The sequence below is a fragment of the Belonocnema kinseyi genome, chromosome 9, assembly GCF_010883055.1.
Source record: "Belonocnema kinseyi isolate 2016_QV_RU_SX_M_011 chromosome 9, B_treatae_v1, whole genome shotgun sequence".
In the NCBI taxonomy this organism is placed as follows: domain Eukaryota; kingdom Metazoa; phylum Arthropoda; class Insecta; order Hymenoptera; family Cynipidae; genus Belonocnema; species Belonocnema kinseyi.
Genome location: NC_046665.1, coordinates 42,617,203 through 42,632,582, shown reverse-complemented (window position 1 = coordinate 42,632,582; position 15,380 = coordinate 42,617,203). Strand labels below are relative to the sequence as shown.

The window sequence follows — 15,380 nt, the reverse complement described above, 5'->3', positions numbered from 1 at the left end:
GAAAACAGTTAGTTATAATCAATACACATCAATATGTACACTAGGGCGTATCGAAAAAAAGTTGTAAACGAAGATTTTTTGTGGTTATATGCGCGCTCATAGAGAATACTCACTTTCCTTTGAGAGCTTCAATATAATTCTGGAGGTTACAGCTAATCAAAAAATCTCTTATTTCCATAATCGGTTTCATCATTTCTGTTGCATTACTGTATATATTATTCATTTTTTAACTCTCACAAGCCACACGTCGGAAAAGTCGGGTGTTAGTGTTGTACGAACTACTGCAAGGCGGTACATTTTTTAAATGCATTTCAATTTATAGGCCTAAAACTGATGCTACAATTATTTTAGGTTCGAATTTTTAGCTGTACGAGCAAACTAATTATAGGAAATATGCTGTTTGATCATGACTACTAGAATGTTTAGCAAATAATGATCGAATTATAAAATAGATAGAATTAATAATTATAGTATACGAAATCATTTATAACAGAATCATCTACTCGTTGTACCTAAAAAGTACAGTGATACAGAAATATTCTGTAATTATATTAAACTAAGATTTCTACAAAAATCAGCCTTAAATATTTGTTTAAATCATTACTTTATGTAATTTATCTAAATTTAATGACAATTTACTGTATATAAGAATTTTTTTGGTGCGTATCTTGCAAACAATAGTTTTAGTTTGAAGTAATAACTATTATAAAAACCTTCCAATCAATAAAAAAATCGTGGCCGCTAAAGAAAAATATAATTTAATCGAAGAAAATCATGATTTTTTCCATTTTTTCAAATCGAATGGAATTTCAAGATGTATAGAAAATTTTTCTACTTCAGCATATAGCATTTGGAAGATAATCATAGTTGCCAATAATAATTTTTAGAACCCTTTTCATCTTTTAAAAATTGATTTCTTATTATTTTAACCAAAAATTCGTTATTATACGTTATTTTGAGTTTTATCGTGAATCCGAATTTGAAAAAAAATCGCTCCGCCCTATACTCTGCTATTTGATTTGATCATTTTAAAATACATGAGGAGAGGATGTCAGTTGGTAATGTAAATTGTAAAATATTGCATTTGATCTGTAAGAAATTGAAGAATCTTAATTTAATTGAATTGACATGCAGTTGTGATTTTAAGAACGATTGGAAGTTAACGGAATGGAATAAATTTCTTTTTCAGAGCTGTACACGAATACCACCACCATAACATGGCGGCTGCAGCAAGTTACGGCGGTTTATTATTGGGTGGTGCTCGAGGTCTTGGACACCATACAACCCACCATGCGGCGCATCATGCGCATGCCGCGGCGTCCTACAAGGACTGGACGTCGGCGACGCCGTCGCAATCTCTTGTCGACGCTTCTTCGGCGCCTCCATATCCCCACGGTCCCTACGCACCCTTATCTGGTGAGTACTGGACGTAAAATTCTCGCGCCACGTCGAAATCATTTCTTCGATTTTGCATTCACTAAGCCGCGATGAGAGATCTGATTTCATTCATTTTTTCATTATTTCATATTCCATTCATTTCATTCTCCACGCATCTCTTAAAATGCAGAAATAATCAATATAAAGATTACTAGTCACAGAACACTACAGAAACTATACAATTTTCATTTTGACACAGCACCATCGGAACTTAGAGATTGGACCGCTTTTCAGCTATTGCTAAAGTACCTTCATTTTAATCAAATTAAATTTTAAAAATTTGTCCGTGATATCAGGAAAGCTAATAAAATGCTGCACCTAATAAACTCAATAAGTTACGCCCAATGTTAAATTGTATTCTAGGGCCAAACTTGGCACAGAAGAGACATCAAATGCCAAATAAAGACTTTACAAATTACTTTAGAAAATCCACAATATAAAATATTAGGATAAATACTTCTAAGTCTTATTACATATTGAGTTTTTTGTTTGTTAATTTTAGGAAGCAGTTACATATTTTTAAAATTCGAAGTGTTTTTGTACCAACATACTTTGAAGAATTACCTTTAAAATTTTGTTAGCTTTCTCGCTAATTATATGGGGAAAGATTTTTTTAATTTCTTATTATAAAAATGAGTGCACTTTTAAAAAAGTTAAAAATAAAGGCGTTTCATTTATTTCCGACGGCAGTGTAAATCTTTCTTCTTTATTTAAATTGTGAGTTTAAGATCGCACGTTACGATTGGCTGAATAATGGACTGAAAAGTCACAAAGGCGTTTAAACGAGTCAAGTGGAGATTTCTAGTTGAATATGAATTATTTAATCGGCTATTTTTTGTTTATTCATTTGTTACTCGAGTCAGTTAAATATTTATTCGATTTCGAGAAGAAAGTCTTTAGAGTGAGCAAAGTGAGAATATTTGCTTGGTGCATTTGATATTTTGTTGTGAAAATGTACTGGCAGGTAAATTTAATAATTGATTGATATTTGTTAAACTTCACTGTATAATTAAAGTTTTGTTATAAAGAACGGAGATCGAAAATGAGCAGTTTTTATTTGTAAATACAATTCAAGATATTTTTTTAGCTAAAACATTGATGACATCAAATCATTTAAATTTTTCAAGGCGGAGACAAAAATTCCTGAATTGTAATTAAGGAACTTATACACATTTTTTATTAAAAATTATGTTGTATGTCATTCACGCAATGGTTTTAAATGAATTTGTCGTGGAAAGATATGATGGGTGTAATTCATAAAGAGAATTGCAGCACGCTCAACATAAAAGATTAATGCAATTTTCATCGCTTATGAAAACGTCTGTTTTGGTCAAAAAATTGAAGAATGTATTATTTTAGTCTCGTTGCTCGTTCGATCTTACGTTAAATATAGACAGAAATTTGTAGATGGGGTATGTGCCAACACCGCCCCAGATTTAAGCATGTAAAATTGTTTGTAACGATATATTATTTATAATAAAGATACGATTTATTACTGAAAAAGTCTAATTTAATCCGTGCCTTTTCTGGGGCGATGTTGGTCCCTCTCCGACCATGAACCTTCTTCCATTAATCCTTCAGTATACATATTAACCTTATTTGTTATGCAATTGAAAAGTATTGTTTAAATTTACTTTACTTAACTTTTAGGCATCTTTTATTTCAAGTCAGTCAGAGAGATCCAGCTTAGGGTGTCAGAGTACTTTGGTATTTGGATATATCATTCTACGAAGAAAATAAAGGAACACGCACTTAACAGTTAGAAAGATTTGTCAAAATGTAGTATTTCCGATCGAGACTAGGTATATTTGGAAGTTATATCTTGCTCTTCCAACTGATCCCAACCAAAATTAGAATTGAAGAATGACGGAATATAGGCAGTTTTTCCAAAATCTTTGAAATTCGATTTCCTCAAAAAACCCACGTTTTGTTCTTTTTAAATTTCATGTTGAAAAAAATATTATTTTTGAAAAATCGAATTTTTCCATCATTCTCGGAAACAATGAAAGGTTCAAAAAAAGGATCGCATTAACGTATACACACTTAAAAAATGCGTATAAAAAATATCTCATGCCCTTTTAAAATATTTTAGGGGTCATGCACAAAATACGTGATACGTTAAAGGTGAGAGGGAGGTCCGGAAGTATCATTCTCCATGTTAACACCAATGAAAAAAGTATCAAGAAGGGGGGACTGAGTCAGAAATTCCTGAAAAATGTAACATGTATTTTGTGAATGATCATTTATATTGTTTACCTAAAAAAAAAATAATGACATTTATTGAAAAAATGTGGCCCCTGACTCAAAAATGGAAAAATAAAGAAGTTGGGGCTTACCAGAAAAACTTTCGTATTTTTGTCATCGAATTTTGAAAACACGAAAAGAATTATTTCAGGAAAATCTCAAATTTTCATTAATTTTTTTAATATTTGAAAAAAGTTATGCTAATATAAAAAGGCATTCTCTAAGTGTTATGTTGGCCAAAATATTTTTTAAACTTGGAAAGAAATTTTTTTTAGATATAATTTTTTATTTTTAACGTAAAAGGTGCAAGCCATCACAAAAGGTTGAGAAGTGTTTTTGTAAAAGTTTTTTAGATGTTTTATCTTTTATTAGATTATTTTGTGTGTACCTTTTGTTGGTTTGGAGAAAAAAGCACAACTTCGATTTTTCAAAAATAATTTTTTTAATATCAAGGAGTAGGTTTACAAAGAACGAAGCCTACGAGATACTTAGTAAATCTAGCCTTTTTTAAAAAAGAAAATAAATACAAAATGTTAAAAGTAGGGTTTTCTAGAAAATCCAATTTTCAGAATTTTGGAAACACGACCGAAATTTGACCATTTTTAAATTAAAATTTTGTTTTAGATCAATTGAAAGAATAAAGATTCTTACGTCGATTAAAAAAATAAAATGTAAAATACCTACACCCGTTCTGAAAATATTGCATGTTAAAGAAGGAAGTGTTCTACACTTGAAAAACGCGGCTATTTGTAAAAATTTCGGTACACGTAGCCACGGTCTTTAAAGAAATCTTCTATCAATTTTCGAGAATTCGCTGATTGATTGTGACGAATCTAAATATATTTTTCCGAATAAATTGTGTAATATGGGTTCCTTTAGTTTTAAAAAAGAACGGTATATCCAAATACCAAATCATACTGTCATACTGACCGAGACTTTTTTTTTGAAATATTGCCTGATTTGAAATGAGATTGGTCTTTAGTATATTTTTGAAAATATTTTATTTTTTTAATACATACTTTTTATTTAGTTTAATTCTTAGTTTGAAAAATAAGAAAATAGATATAATTTTATGAAGGGAATTGAAGTTAAAGTATAAATATGAAAAATGTTAATTTGCACATTTCTTTGTAAAAAAATCTTTCACTGGGAACAATCGTGCCGGTTCTTTATTTATAAAAAGTGTAATTATTTGTAAATAGGTTTATGTTCATTTCGTGATTTATTTAAGCGCATTAGAGCGTACCTAATGATGCCAAGTTACCGACGCTTGGTTGCTTTGATGTTGCATGGAAATTAAAACGTGTAAAACTTTCTTCAAAGTTTATGTGAATATTAGGTTTACTACCTTTTATAAACTGGAGTTTTTCTGAAAGAATGGAATGTAGTTGCAGAATATGTAATTATAAATTACGTCTATCTGCAATTATCACTAAAAAACCTCTAAGAAAATTATCATAACATGTAAATGAATATATTATGATTGAAAGTTATCCACGAGGTAAGTATTTTTTAGTTATTGAAAGTAAAGGAACTTCTATTAAAACATATATTTTAAGGGTAGATTTTAAGGTGTTAGTATTTAATAAATTATCAATTTTTCACATAGTACTTCATTATTAGACACTGACAATTTCATGAAAACAATTTTGGAAAAATTTGAAGGCTGTGTCTAGTCGGCTCGAAAAATTGGGGGAGTTGCAAAAGGGGATAGATTAGTCAGCCGGAAAATTCGGGACGGATATCCAAACTTATGAAAAATATTGGACTAGTCATCTTGAATTTTGGGATGATGTGACACTATTTGAAATTTAAAAAATGTGAATAAAAATATTCCAAGTATTTAAAATACTCAAATCTATCCATAAATGGTTTGTCTATCATGTATCTTGATTGAAAAAAGCTGATGACATGATGGGCTGTCGGTACTTACGGAGGTTGTAGTACAGGATGGAAACTGATCTTGATCCTGAAGCATTAGGTCCCATCCATGGAAGAGGGGGAGAATGGGAGACGAGGGGTCTTAGCGAATGGCAGAATGGTGCGCAGGTAGCGCAAGAAAGGCGGTCGGTCTCTCAGATCCTTGCAATTAATAAGAGCTTAATGGGGCCGCTTGTGGCCGATAGTGCTTCCTTCCAAGTCGGCCTCTCCCTTCGGCCCTCTCCCATCTACAATTCTACAATATATACCTTCTCTCTCTTTCTCTCCTTTTCTTTCATCGAAATTATCCAAGGACAAAAAGCCCGGGCCAAACCGTAAAACATTTCGCGTCTGCTCGCCGCGAGGTGGCTTGAAACACTTTCGCAAAAAGAGGCGATCGGCCTGAGACGAATAGGGGTTGACTTGATGCGCAATGGGATTTTCTATCATATTAAATGTCAGACCTTTTAGCTTCTTATCCTCCTTCGAAGACCTCAAATACTTATCGAAAAATCTAAGCATTCATCCCGGCCCAGGGAAGAAAATTCAAATGGTATGTTAGCAAATAAAAAAGTGAATACAATCATACATTAGGGGTAGCATACTCGGGTATGTTGTAAAAGTGTAGTCTATAGGATTCTTTAAATTTCGAACTTAAGGAAAATGTTCTTTAAATTTGACTTTTCATCATTTAGGTTGAAAACAAATTTACCTTCTAGAGAATTTCAAATTATCCCTCAGCCCCGGAAGAAATCCGTGCAGAAATCCCAATATGGATCTGATCGGTGCCTTTTTGGTCAAAATTTGGCCGAAATCCGGCTATCTAGATAAGGTCAGGCTCGATATTAAACGCGATACCAAATCGGAGCCCAACCGCAGTATGGCCCCGATTGGGCCCATATTAATTTATTTTGATCATTCCTAATTAAAAGAGATTCTTATATTAAATAATATTAAAATCGTATACATCACATCCTGAACTGAAATTTGAGAATATACAAATCAGATTATCAAACAGATCACGATATGAAAGCATTAGAGTATGTAAGACTAGAAACAAAATATTTTTTTAAAAACTTTTTTTGGAGCAAACCGAAAAAGTCGAAAGACGCAATATAAAAGCCGGCATTTATGTATGATAAACTTTTTAAGTATTTTGCAATATGTTTTTGATTTCAATTTCTAAATTGAAGTTGCTTTCAATTTCTATATAGAACTTAAATGTAAAACGTTATTTGGAAATAAGCGGATTATAATGTTGTCCTGGCTCTGTAAGGTATTTTTACAAAAGCGGCTATACTACAATAAGAAGGTTGTATTTACATACCGATTATATATCAAATCCCCTAAAAATAAGTAAAGATAAATATGTGATGACGTCACTGTTGATTTAATTCGTTTTCACATTTAACACATTAAATATTACTTCTGCTCCTTTTCGCATAAATCAATCACCTCATTTCGAGGTTAGGTTTCATCTTAACATACTTGATAAATTTAATTATCATAGTCTTCAACACGTAATTCAAAAATATTTTGAAACATATGATATCTACGCACTCGCCTTGTGCTCGCTTTTGGAATTTTTTCACTTCTTTTGTCCCTTTGAATTATTAATTGAAAAGTTTGTGAACGTTTGACACTTTACATTAAAACCTGGGAGTTTAATTTACATTAAAACCACTTGAGGCTCCGAAATTAATGGGGAGCCATCTACTTTCAAGATTGGCTGTTAAGTCCGGGTCTAGAGTGGATCAAATTTAACATCCGCAACATTGTTGTGCTCGCCCTGGCGGACCGCAGGAACCGAATGGAGCCTCAACAAAGTACCCGTAAAGACCCCATTGGGTCCCTATTCGGTTCCTTTTAAAAAAACTCGGAAAGAAACAGTAAAATCAACTTTTAAATGTTTGAAATTCGGATTCTACGTTAAAATTCCCTATAGAAGGTCACAGAATAATCGCAACAGTTTTTTTTGCAACGGTAAAAACTAAAAAAAAATAGAAGACATATAACGCCTGTTGACTGCTACACTTCAAACGCATCGCCTGTACGTAGCAGCCCACAGGCGTTATACGTCTTATATTTTTTTAAACTTTTTACCGTTGCAAAAAAACTATTGCGATTATTCCGTGACCTTCTATAGGGAATTTTAACGTAGAATCCGAATTTCAACAATTTAAAAGTTGAGTTCGCTGTTTTTTCCAGTTTTTTAAAAAGGAACCGAATGGGGTCTTTACGGGTACTTCGTAGAGGCTTCCATTTGGTTCCTTCGGTCCGCCAGGGCGATCTGGCCCGAGTTGGAAATATGGCAAATATTTGGCAATTTTTGCACGGGGTTGAGAGGGGGCTATACAACTTCATTTTTTCTCGATGTTGCCATTTGGCCTATTTTTCTTTTTTTTCCGATTGTCAATCCCAACATCCATTTATCAGAAATGTCATTTTTTCTGAAATTTATTCTAACATATTGCATATTATACCATAGAAATCGTATGTTCTGATTAATTTTCATCTATTACAATTACAATTTTACGTAATTATCATTCCCTGTACCAAGTTTTTTTCACTTTTATTTATAAACTTAAATACATACCCTCTAAATATGAATCAGTAAAAAATTTACTGAATTATCAGTAATTTCGGACTTATTCACTAATCAGTTCAGTAACACCAGAGTAAATAATGAAAGCATAACCTATAAATTTTTAAGTTAAGCGTTGTTGTTACGCGTCCACTTAAGTAGCAAGAAGAATTCCTCAATGAAATAAATTTTTTAATTTGCGGGCTGCAAGTCTGCTGTATTAACTGCGGGAAAAAATATTCTAACTCATATAGAATATACTTACTTAACGGGTTTGTGAATGGCAGTGCAATTTTGAAATTAATGTAATATTTGAGGTTGTTTGTCATTTAAAAGCATCGGTGGCTTTTCACCTTTATTAATATTTGATCATATTTATGTGTTTTAAGTTTTTATTATGATTCTTTGATTGAATGTACTAAAATATTATTTTATTATGATTGCTAAATTGACATGATGCAGTGCTTCCAACCCTCAAAAATGGTCATTTCACTGAATCAATAAGAAACCTTTTACTGATTGTCAGTTACCCATCTCTAGTTATTTAAATCAGTGAAAATTCACTGACAATCAGTGAAATTGCACTGATTCTGATTTAGAGAGTGTGCATACGTACACAAATTAGCAAGGTTTTTCAAATTTAGCTAAACAGTACAATATTGTACTATTTTGTCATGAAACGATGGAGATTAATTTGTAAATACACAAAAACTGGCATAGCATATAAGTAAGAACACCAAACACTAAAAACACTAAGAATTACCTGGAAAAGGGGTGCGATGTATGAAAAATCACTTGTCTTTGATTAATACATATTTTATAAGAGTGATCTGTAATAATGGTTTCTTGAAATGACTATTCATACGCCCGTGAACAGTCAGTGAAACGCATTTTTTAAATGCGACCTAGAAAAGAGGGTCCAAGATGTCACCAATTACTTTTTTATGACTATTTCGCGTTTTTTAAATGTGACCTGGAACTCTCACTCTTCTGTGACTACCGCAAAATTTTTAAAAGGCCACCTGGAAAAGGGTTTGGAGATATGAACAATCACTCGTTCTGAAAACGGGTTCGAGAAATGACCAGTATTACTTCTGTGACTAGTCACTGAAACGTATTTTTTAAAGGCGAGATCTAGAAAGCTGAGTTCGAGATGTGACCAATCACTCTTTTATGACTAACACGCATTTTTTAAAGGGAGACCTAAAAAAAGGTTCAAGATATAACTAATCACTTTTTGTGATCAGTCACAAACTTGCATTCTTTAAAGGCCGCCGATCTGGAAAAGTGGGTTCGAATTATGAGTAATCACTATTCTGTGATAAGTCACTCAACTCAAGAGCCGTAGAGGGTTACGGCTCTCGCCTTGGAAGGGCTGCAGTGTGCGAGTACTGAGTCGAGAATATTGCGCAATATTATGAATTACAATTGGAAACGGTTCAAGCTGCCCTGACTATTTACGTTTAGTTTTCCCCGATTTAGCAACAAGGCTTTCATAATTATAAAAATGTAGGTCCAGACCCACCTTTCTTAGTGCTTAGTATCCCAAATTTTCTACTCGATCTGAAATTTAACTTAGTATACAGTATTCAGTTATAATAGTGGCAAGTATAAAATCGTATTAAAAACGTTACAATTAGTTTGAACTATTAAGAGCAAAAGAATATTGGATTTCCAAAAATGTCATTAAATTGTTTATAAAACTGAAAAATTGGAAAATCAAATCACTAAAAACTGAAATATATTTATATAAAGTTATTTGTCTTTGGAGCAGGAAACTGTAACCGCGATTTATTTTTATATCTTTAAATCAGCTATGTGACGTCATGCATTTCAGATGCCATACAAAATCGAGGATTAAAGTACAAATTTTTGATTATTAAGAGATACGGTTATAAAATTCTAAATCCAGCTAGATAGTATCTATGTTTTGACGATTTTTTCATGTAATTCATTAATAATAATACTTAAAATAAATTCGGTTGTAAACGTCTATTTAAAAATGTTAACTATACCGTTGGTTCGTTTCTGACAGTATTTGCAGCTAGATGAAGGATAATTATTGCTAAGTTATAAAATTTGATAAATTGCATAATGTATGGTTAAGAAGGTGTAATTTTCGATTTTCAAGCAAAATAAGAAATTGGAAATCTAATAAAAAATGTTGGAGTCATGAACTATTATACACATGCACCTATCGAAAAATTCTGCTTTTAACATAAAATCAGATTTTGGGGGTGAATGAGATATTTCACATATTACACCTTTTTTATTACCACTATAGACCAATAACGTCTACTATACCTCGTGAAAAACATATTCGGTTGGGGGGGGGGGCGCAGCGTGTAATGATTAATTTCGCAATCAATTTTTGAAGTTATGATAGCTACTAGTATAAGGAATTGTATATTGTTTTCCCTTTTAGGCGAGATTCTGCTGAATGAGTCTCTCAGTGGTTTGTGAAAAGAGATTTTAGTGAGATGTTTGAAGGGAGGGTGAGACGATTAAATTGGTGTGTGTGTGTAACAAAATACCATGCAGTTGCACTACTTGCATTTATAACCACGCCCCTCGTGATTTGAGACCACTCCCATTTGGCTTTATACTGCTGCATCCAAACGCCTCCCTTCACCTTAAAACCTGCAGATACTTACGCGATATCACGTGACGCGTCTGAGACTTTCTGATGATAGACTTTATCCTCATGTGAATAATTTCTTTTTACACCACTCAGGTTAATGGGACACTTACTTTTTTTAATAATGGAGAGAATATAGAAAAAAATAATGTTTTTAATTCTTAAAATTGTACAGTGGGACATAAAAAATGGCTTCTTATACCGAAATGGTTCGAATAGGCATATATTTTTGATACAAATAAATTTGGATACAGGTCTATTTGATATGTTCCCAATGATATATTTAACCTATTAATTATTTGTTGAAAGGTGAGTAATCATTTTTTTTTATATCGTAATGTATAAATAATGAATTACCCCGAAAAGGAATGGGCTTAATGGTGTAATAGTAAATAACCATTTGATTAAAAAAGCTCAAGAATTTTCATTATTTAATATAATTATGAGGATAGTCCAAAACGGCTTTTTTTGTAATATGATTCTCATGCAAATTCTGTCTTTTGGTGTAAAATGTCCCATGAATTTTCAAAGATTTCAATAAGAATATTAATGGGCCTCAAACTCATTTTTACAAAAAATTGCCTAATTTATTTTAATTGCTGCTGCATTAATATATTATTTTCATTATTTTTATATTTTTTGTCTTCACTTTTAATGGATTCTTTTACTACGGCATACGCGAATTTCAGTTTTTTATTGGCCAAAGTCAAATAATCCATTAAAAGCGGCAATCAAAGTAAAATAAGAAATTAAAAAAAATAAGCTTGAGACTCTTAAATACATATTTTTTAATTTTATTAAAAATAATCCACTCACAACGACAATAAAATAAAATTAGCAATTTTCGAAAAAATGGGTTCAAGAGACCCAAAAATTTTAAGACATTACATAAAGCCCTTAATGAACTACCGTAATAATTATTCTAGATAATCTTGACTTAGTTTATCCATTCAAAGTTTTTATCTGAGCGTAATCAAGATTTTTTTTATTACATTGTTTGCTGAAGAACTTTTTAATTTTTCTAGAGTTTTTATTTTGCATGTATTGTAAAAAAAGATCTGAATTTTCGTAAAATTCAAGAATAAGTATGAAGAAAACTATGCGGCGCAATGGCTCGGCATCCTTGCGGTGGCAGCGGGTTGAAAATCGATACTAGAGAAACTTCCCTTTCACCCATCCCTCTGGATGTCACTGATCCAACCCTGGCAACCATTTCTCGGACCCTCAGTCAGAAACGAGAATGCATAACCCCGTGGCCTTCCACTACCGTAACTTTTTAATCGTCCTCTTACAATTACACCTCTCTTTAACTAATCTTGAGTGAATGGGCAATAAAAAAAGCAAAGAGTTTTCGAAGCTTCTCATATTAAAATCCACTTTTTCATAAAGCTATTCTATCGATATCTTGCTTTAGATATTTTGATGTATTAAAAATTTCAATTTATATCTTCATCCTAAAAAGTATTGATATTAATAAATTATATTCTATTCCAAAGTTCTATTTAAACAAATATTTGTTTGACAAGATCAAACAAATAATTTTTGTTAATAAAGGAAACTGTCATTTGAATTAAGGGATATTGGTTTATTCCCAACATACTTTCTTTAAATCAATAAACCTTTTTATTGCACTTAATCTATTACAATGAAATAAAATGTTTAACAAAGAAATATTATTTTTCTCAAAAACTTTCATTCAAATACGTCTTTGATATTCTAAGCAATCTTTTTCTCGGGTTGCTCTCTTAACGTTGGGGCTGACCATAAATAGTCTTTACTACTTAACAAAGAAATACTATTCCAATAGAAACATTTTTAATTTTTGAAGATCTACATTTCTGCATAAGTATATCACATATTGTTTTAAGAATTATTTATACTTTTATAATATACTTATACTTTTTGTTCAGGCTTAAATTCAGTCCATTATCTGACGTACTTTATAAAATATTTCAAAGATAACTCTGTGCTCGGATATGAGACTTCTTTTAATAATTTTTTTCCTGAGTTTCGGATCTCACATAAAAAATGTATTATATACTCTTTGCATTCAGATGTTTAAAATTCTCTTTCAATAATTTGACGGGACGGGGCTGCGACCTTTACGTTTACTGACAACTAGAAAAATTAGGAATAAACGTTACATGGAGGTTTTTTTTAAAAAAAGGTTTCCATTATTAGATTAGATCACATTTTTATATTTTTATGAAAAGATCGACAAGACAGTATCTAATATTTTTAAATTTGATAAAATATGCAATTTTACCCCGGACTTTTAAATAGTGAGATAATGTTGCAACGTTAATAATATAATAATTAAAATAATTAATTTATGTTTGCCCCAATTACAATTTTTTCAACTGATTTTTATTACAGAAAATATAAGAATTTCGAATCTGAAAAAGTGTAATTTTCTATAAGTATTTATTTCCACCGACCTAAGTCATAAATCCAATCGGCAGCGTATTAAATTTTACTTTTTTTATTCTGCGAACGGAAAATAGAGGAAATCGGACTAAAACTGGAACGGTAAACGCGCGAATCACGCAATACATCTTCTTTCGCCACATCAAGCAATACGTCTCACGTAATAATCGATACCCGATTCGAACCGTCAGTGGTGCTCGTCTCGCGCTGGAAAAGGTGTGCACGCAATAAATTATTCATTGAATCAAATTGAATTTGTCAATCTGGTAGTACGCACAGGGAAAATTGATGGTTTCCTAGGAGGGGAAGGTAAAAAAGAAAAAGTCTACTGACGCACTCGACTTAAACGTAAGACAGTGACCGTCCGGTGCGACGTCTCAGAACCGTCGCGTCGCCCAGTAATTGCGATTTATTTTTCTTAATCGCGCTTAAACGGCAACCAATTTATGCTGTTCGAGTTAATTTACGCAATTATATAATTACTGGAGAACCCGTAAACGTCACTGCCTAATCGGGCACGGAACGAGCTTCACTCGTAATGGCAGTACTTAAATTTAAAGAAGGCTTAAGGATTCTGTGCTTTCGAACGACCTCCTTTCCCATCATCTCGTCAACTTCCATCGTTACCGAAAAATAACTACCCTTTTTGTTCAATTTCAATTCCTTTAATTTAATTTAATTATTTTAAGTAATGTTTTTAACAATGGAATTGAAAGTAAATCGTATGCATTAAAGTTTTTTGCCCGAGAGTATTTTCTGGAAAGGAAGAATGGCTTTTGAGTTTCAAATTTATTTTTAAGTTATGAGAGTTATCTTACAAATATTTATTTATAGTATAGACTGTGCTCTGTTTTTTTTAAGTCCCACTTCCGTATCATAAAAAAATTGGTTCGTGAAGCAGGCAGCAGGCGCCTATCATTCTGGGTTTCATTGGTAAAGTTACTGCTGCTAAATATTCTTTTTTATGTTTAAAGTATATTAGGCTAATAAGGTCAACGATAAAAGTTCACAGGTCAGGAATTAAGGGCAATATTGAAAGGTTATTGGTCAGAGAGCTGTGAGACTAGAGGTTAAAGGTAAGATGTCGTAGGCCAATAGTCAAAAGTAAAAGGACAGAGGAAAATGATGCTGACAGTTTAATGATCAGAGATTCTAATTGAAAAGTTTTGGTTCAATAGTCAAAGATTAAAAGGTCCTAGGTCACAGATTTTATGTGAAAAGCCAGGAGTAAAATGTCAGAAGTCAGAGGTTAGAGGTCAAAGGTTAGAGATCTCACTAGTACTTTTCAATTTTTTTCAAATAAGAAAGCCGCTCTTTTTGTAAGCGCGCTGAGAGACAGAAACCGAATGGAAATTTTGGTTTCGATTACAACTCGGGGAGGTATCAGGTCTCGTTTAAATTTTAAATATCTATACTTTTCAAGGTATGATTTATAAATTGTTGAGCCTAATATCTAACTATTTCGCTAAAATTTCAACATATCATACGCACTGGAAATTGGTTCATAATCCAATATTATAAATAAAAGGTTACATCTATTGAAACGTTTTTTCACAGTAAATGAGTTTGGTATTGAGAAATCGTTTCCCTGATCTGCATTGGGATCTTAGGGAATCCCGAAGAATTCCACGAGGAAAATATGGGGAAATATCTGCCTGTTTACAACTTAATCTTGGAGCCTCTGATGGGGACCGGTGTTTTTTCATCATAGAAACTCGAGCACTTTCGGTAGCTTAGTGCGGTCACGACGAATGGATACAGCGAGAGTTAGGACCAATTTAGGAGATGCTTGAGCATTTAACACGCGTGCTTCGCTTCGCGATGTAGAATAAGAGTCGATTCGCGGTCAACCCGGCCAAACTAGTTTTCAAGTATTTGCTTAGAGGAATGCCGACGGCGTTTGTTTCGATTCGTGGCACACGCATTTTGTACCTTGATCCTTTATTTTATGACTTTTTCACCATTTTCTCTAGTTCAATTGTGGGTCCGGATGCAATAAGGGCACATAAAATTTTTTCGTGCGAAAAAGAAGTCCCCTGGAGGCTTTAGAAAAAATTTTCGAATTTTAATTTTCAAAAGATATATATGGATGTAAAATTTGATTGCGCATCTTTTTTTCTTAAGACAAAA

The 15,380-nt window shown here is 32.3% G+C and overlaps 1 protein-coding gene across 2 annotated transcripts in view; it reads left to right on the top strand.

Moving 5' to 3' along the window:
• Window positions 1–15,380, top strand: part of LOC117180305 (protein vestigial) — a 194,851-nt gene that overhangs the window by 147,497 nt on the left and 31,974 nt on the right. For both annotated transcript variants that reach the window (XM_033372730.1, XM_033372729.1), the window contains exon 5: window positions 1,190–1,416. In XM_033372730.1, the coding sequence (XP_033228621.1) occupies window positions 1,190–1,416 (227 nt within the window). The remainder of the gene's footprint in view (window positions 1–1,189; window positions 1,417–15,380) is intronic.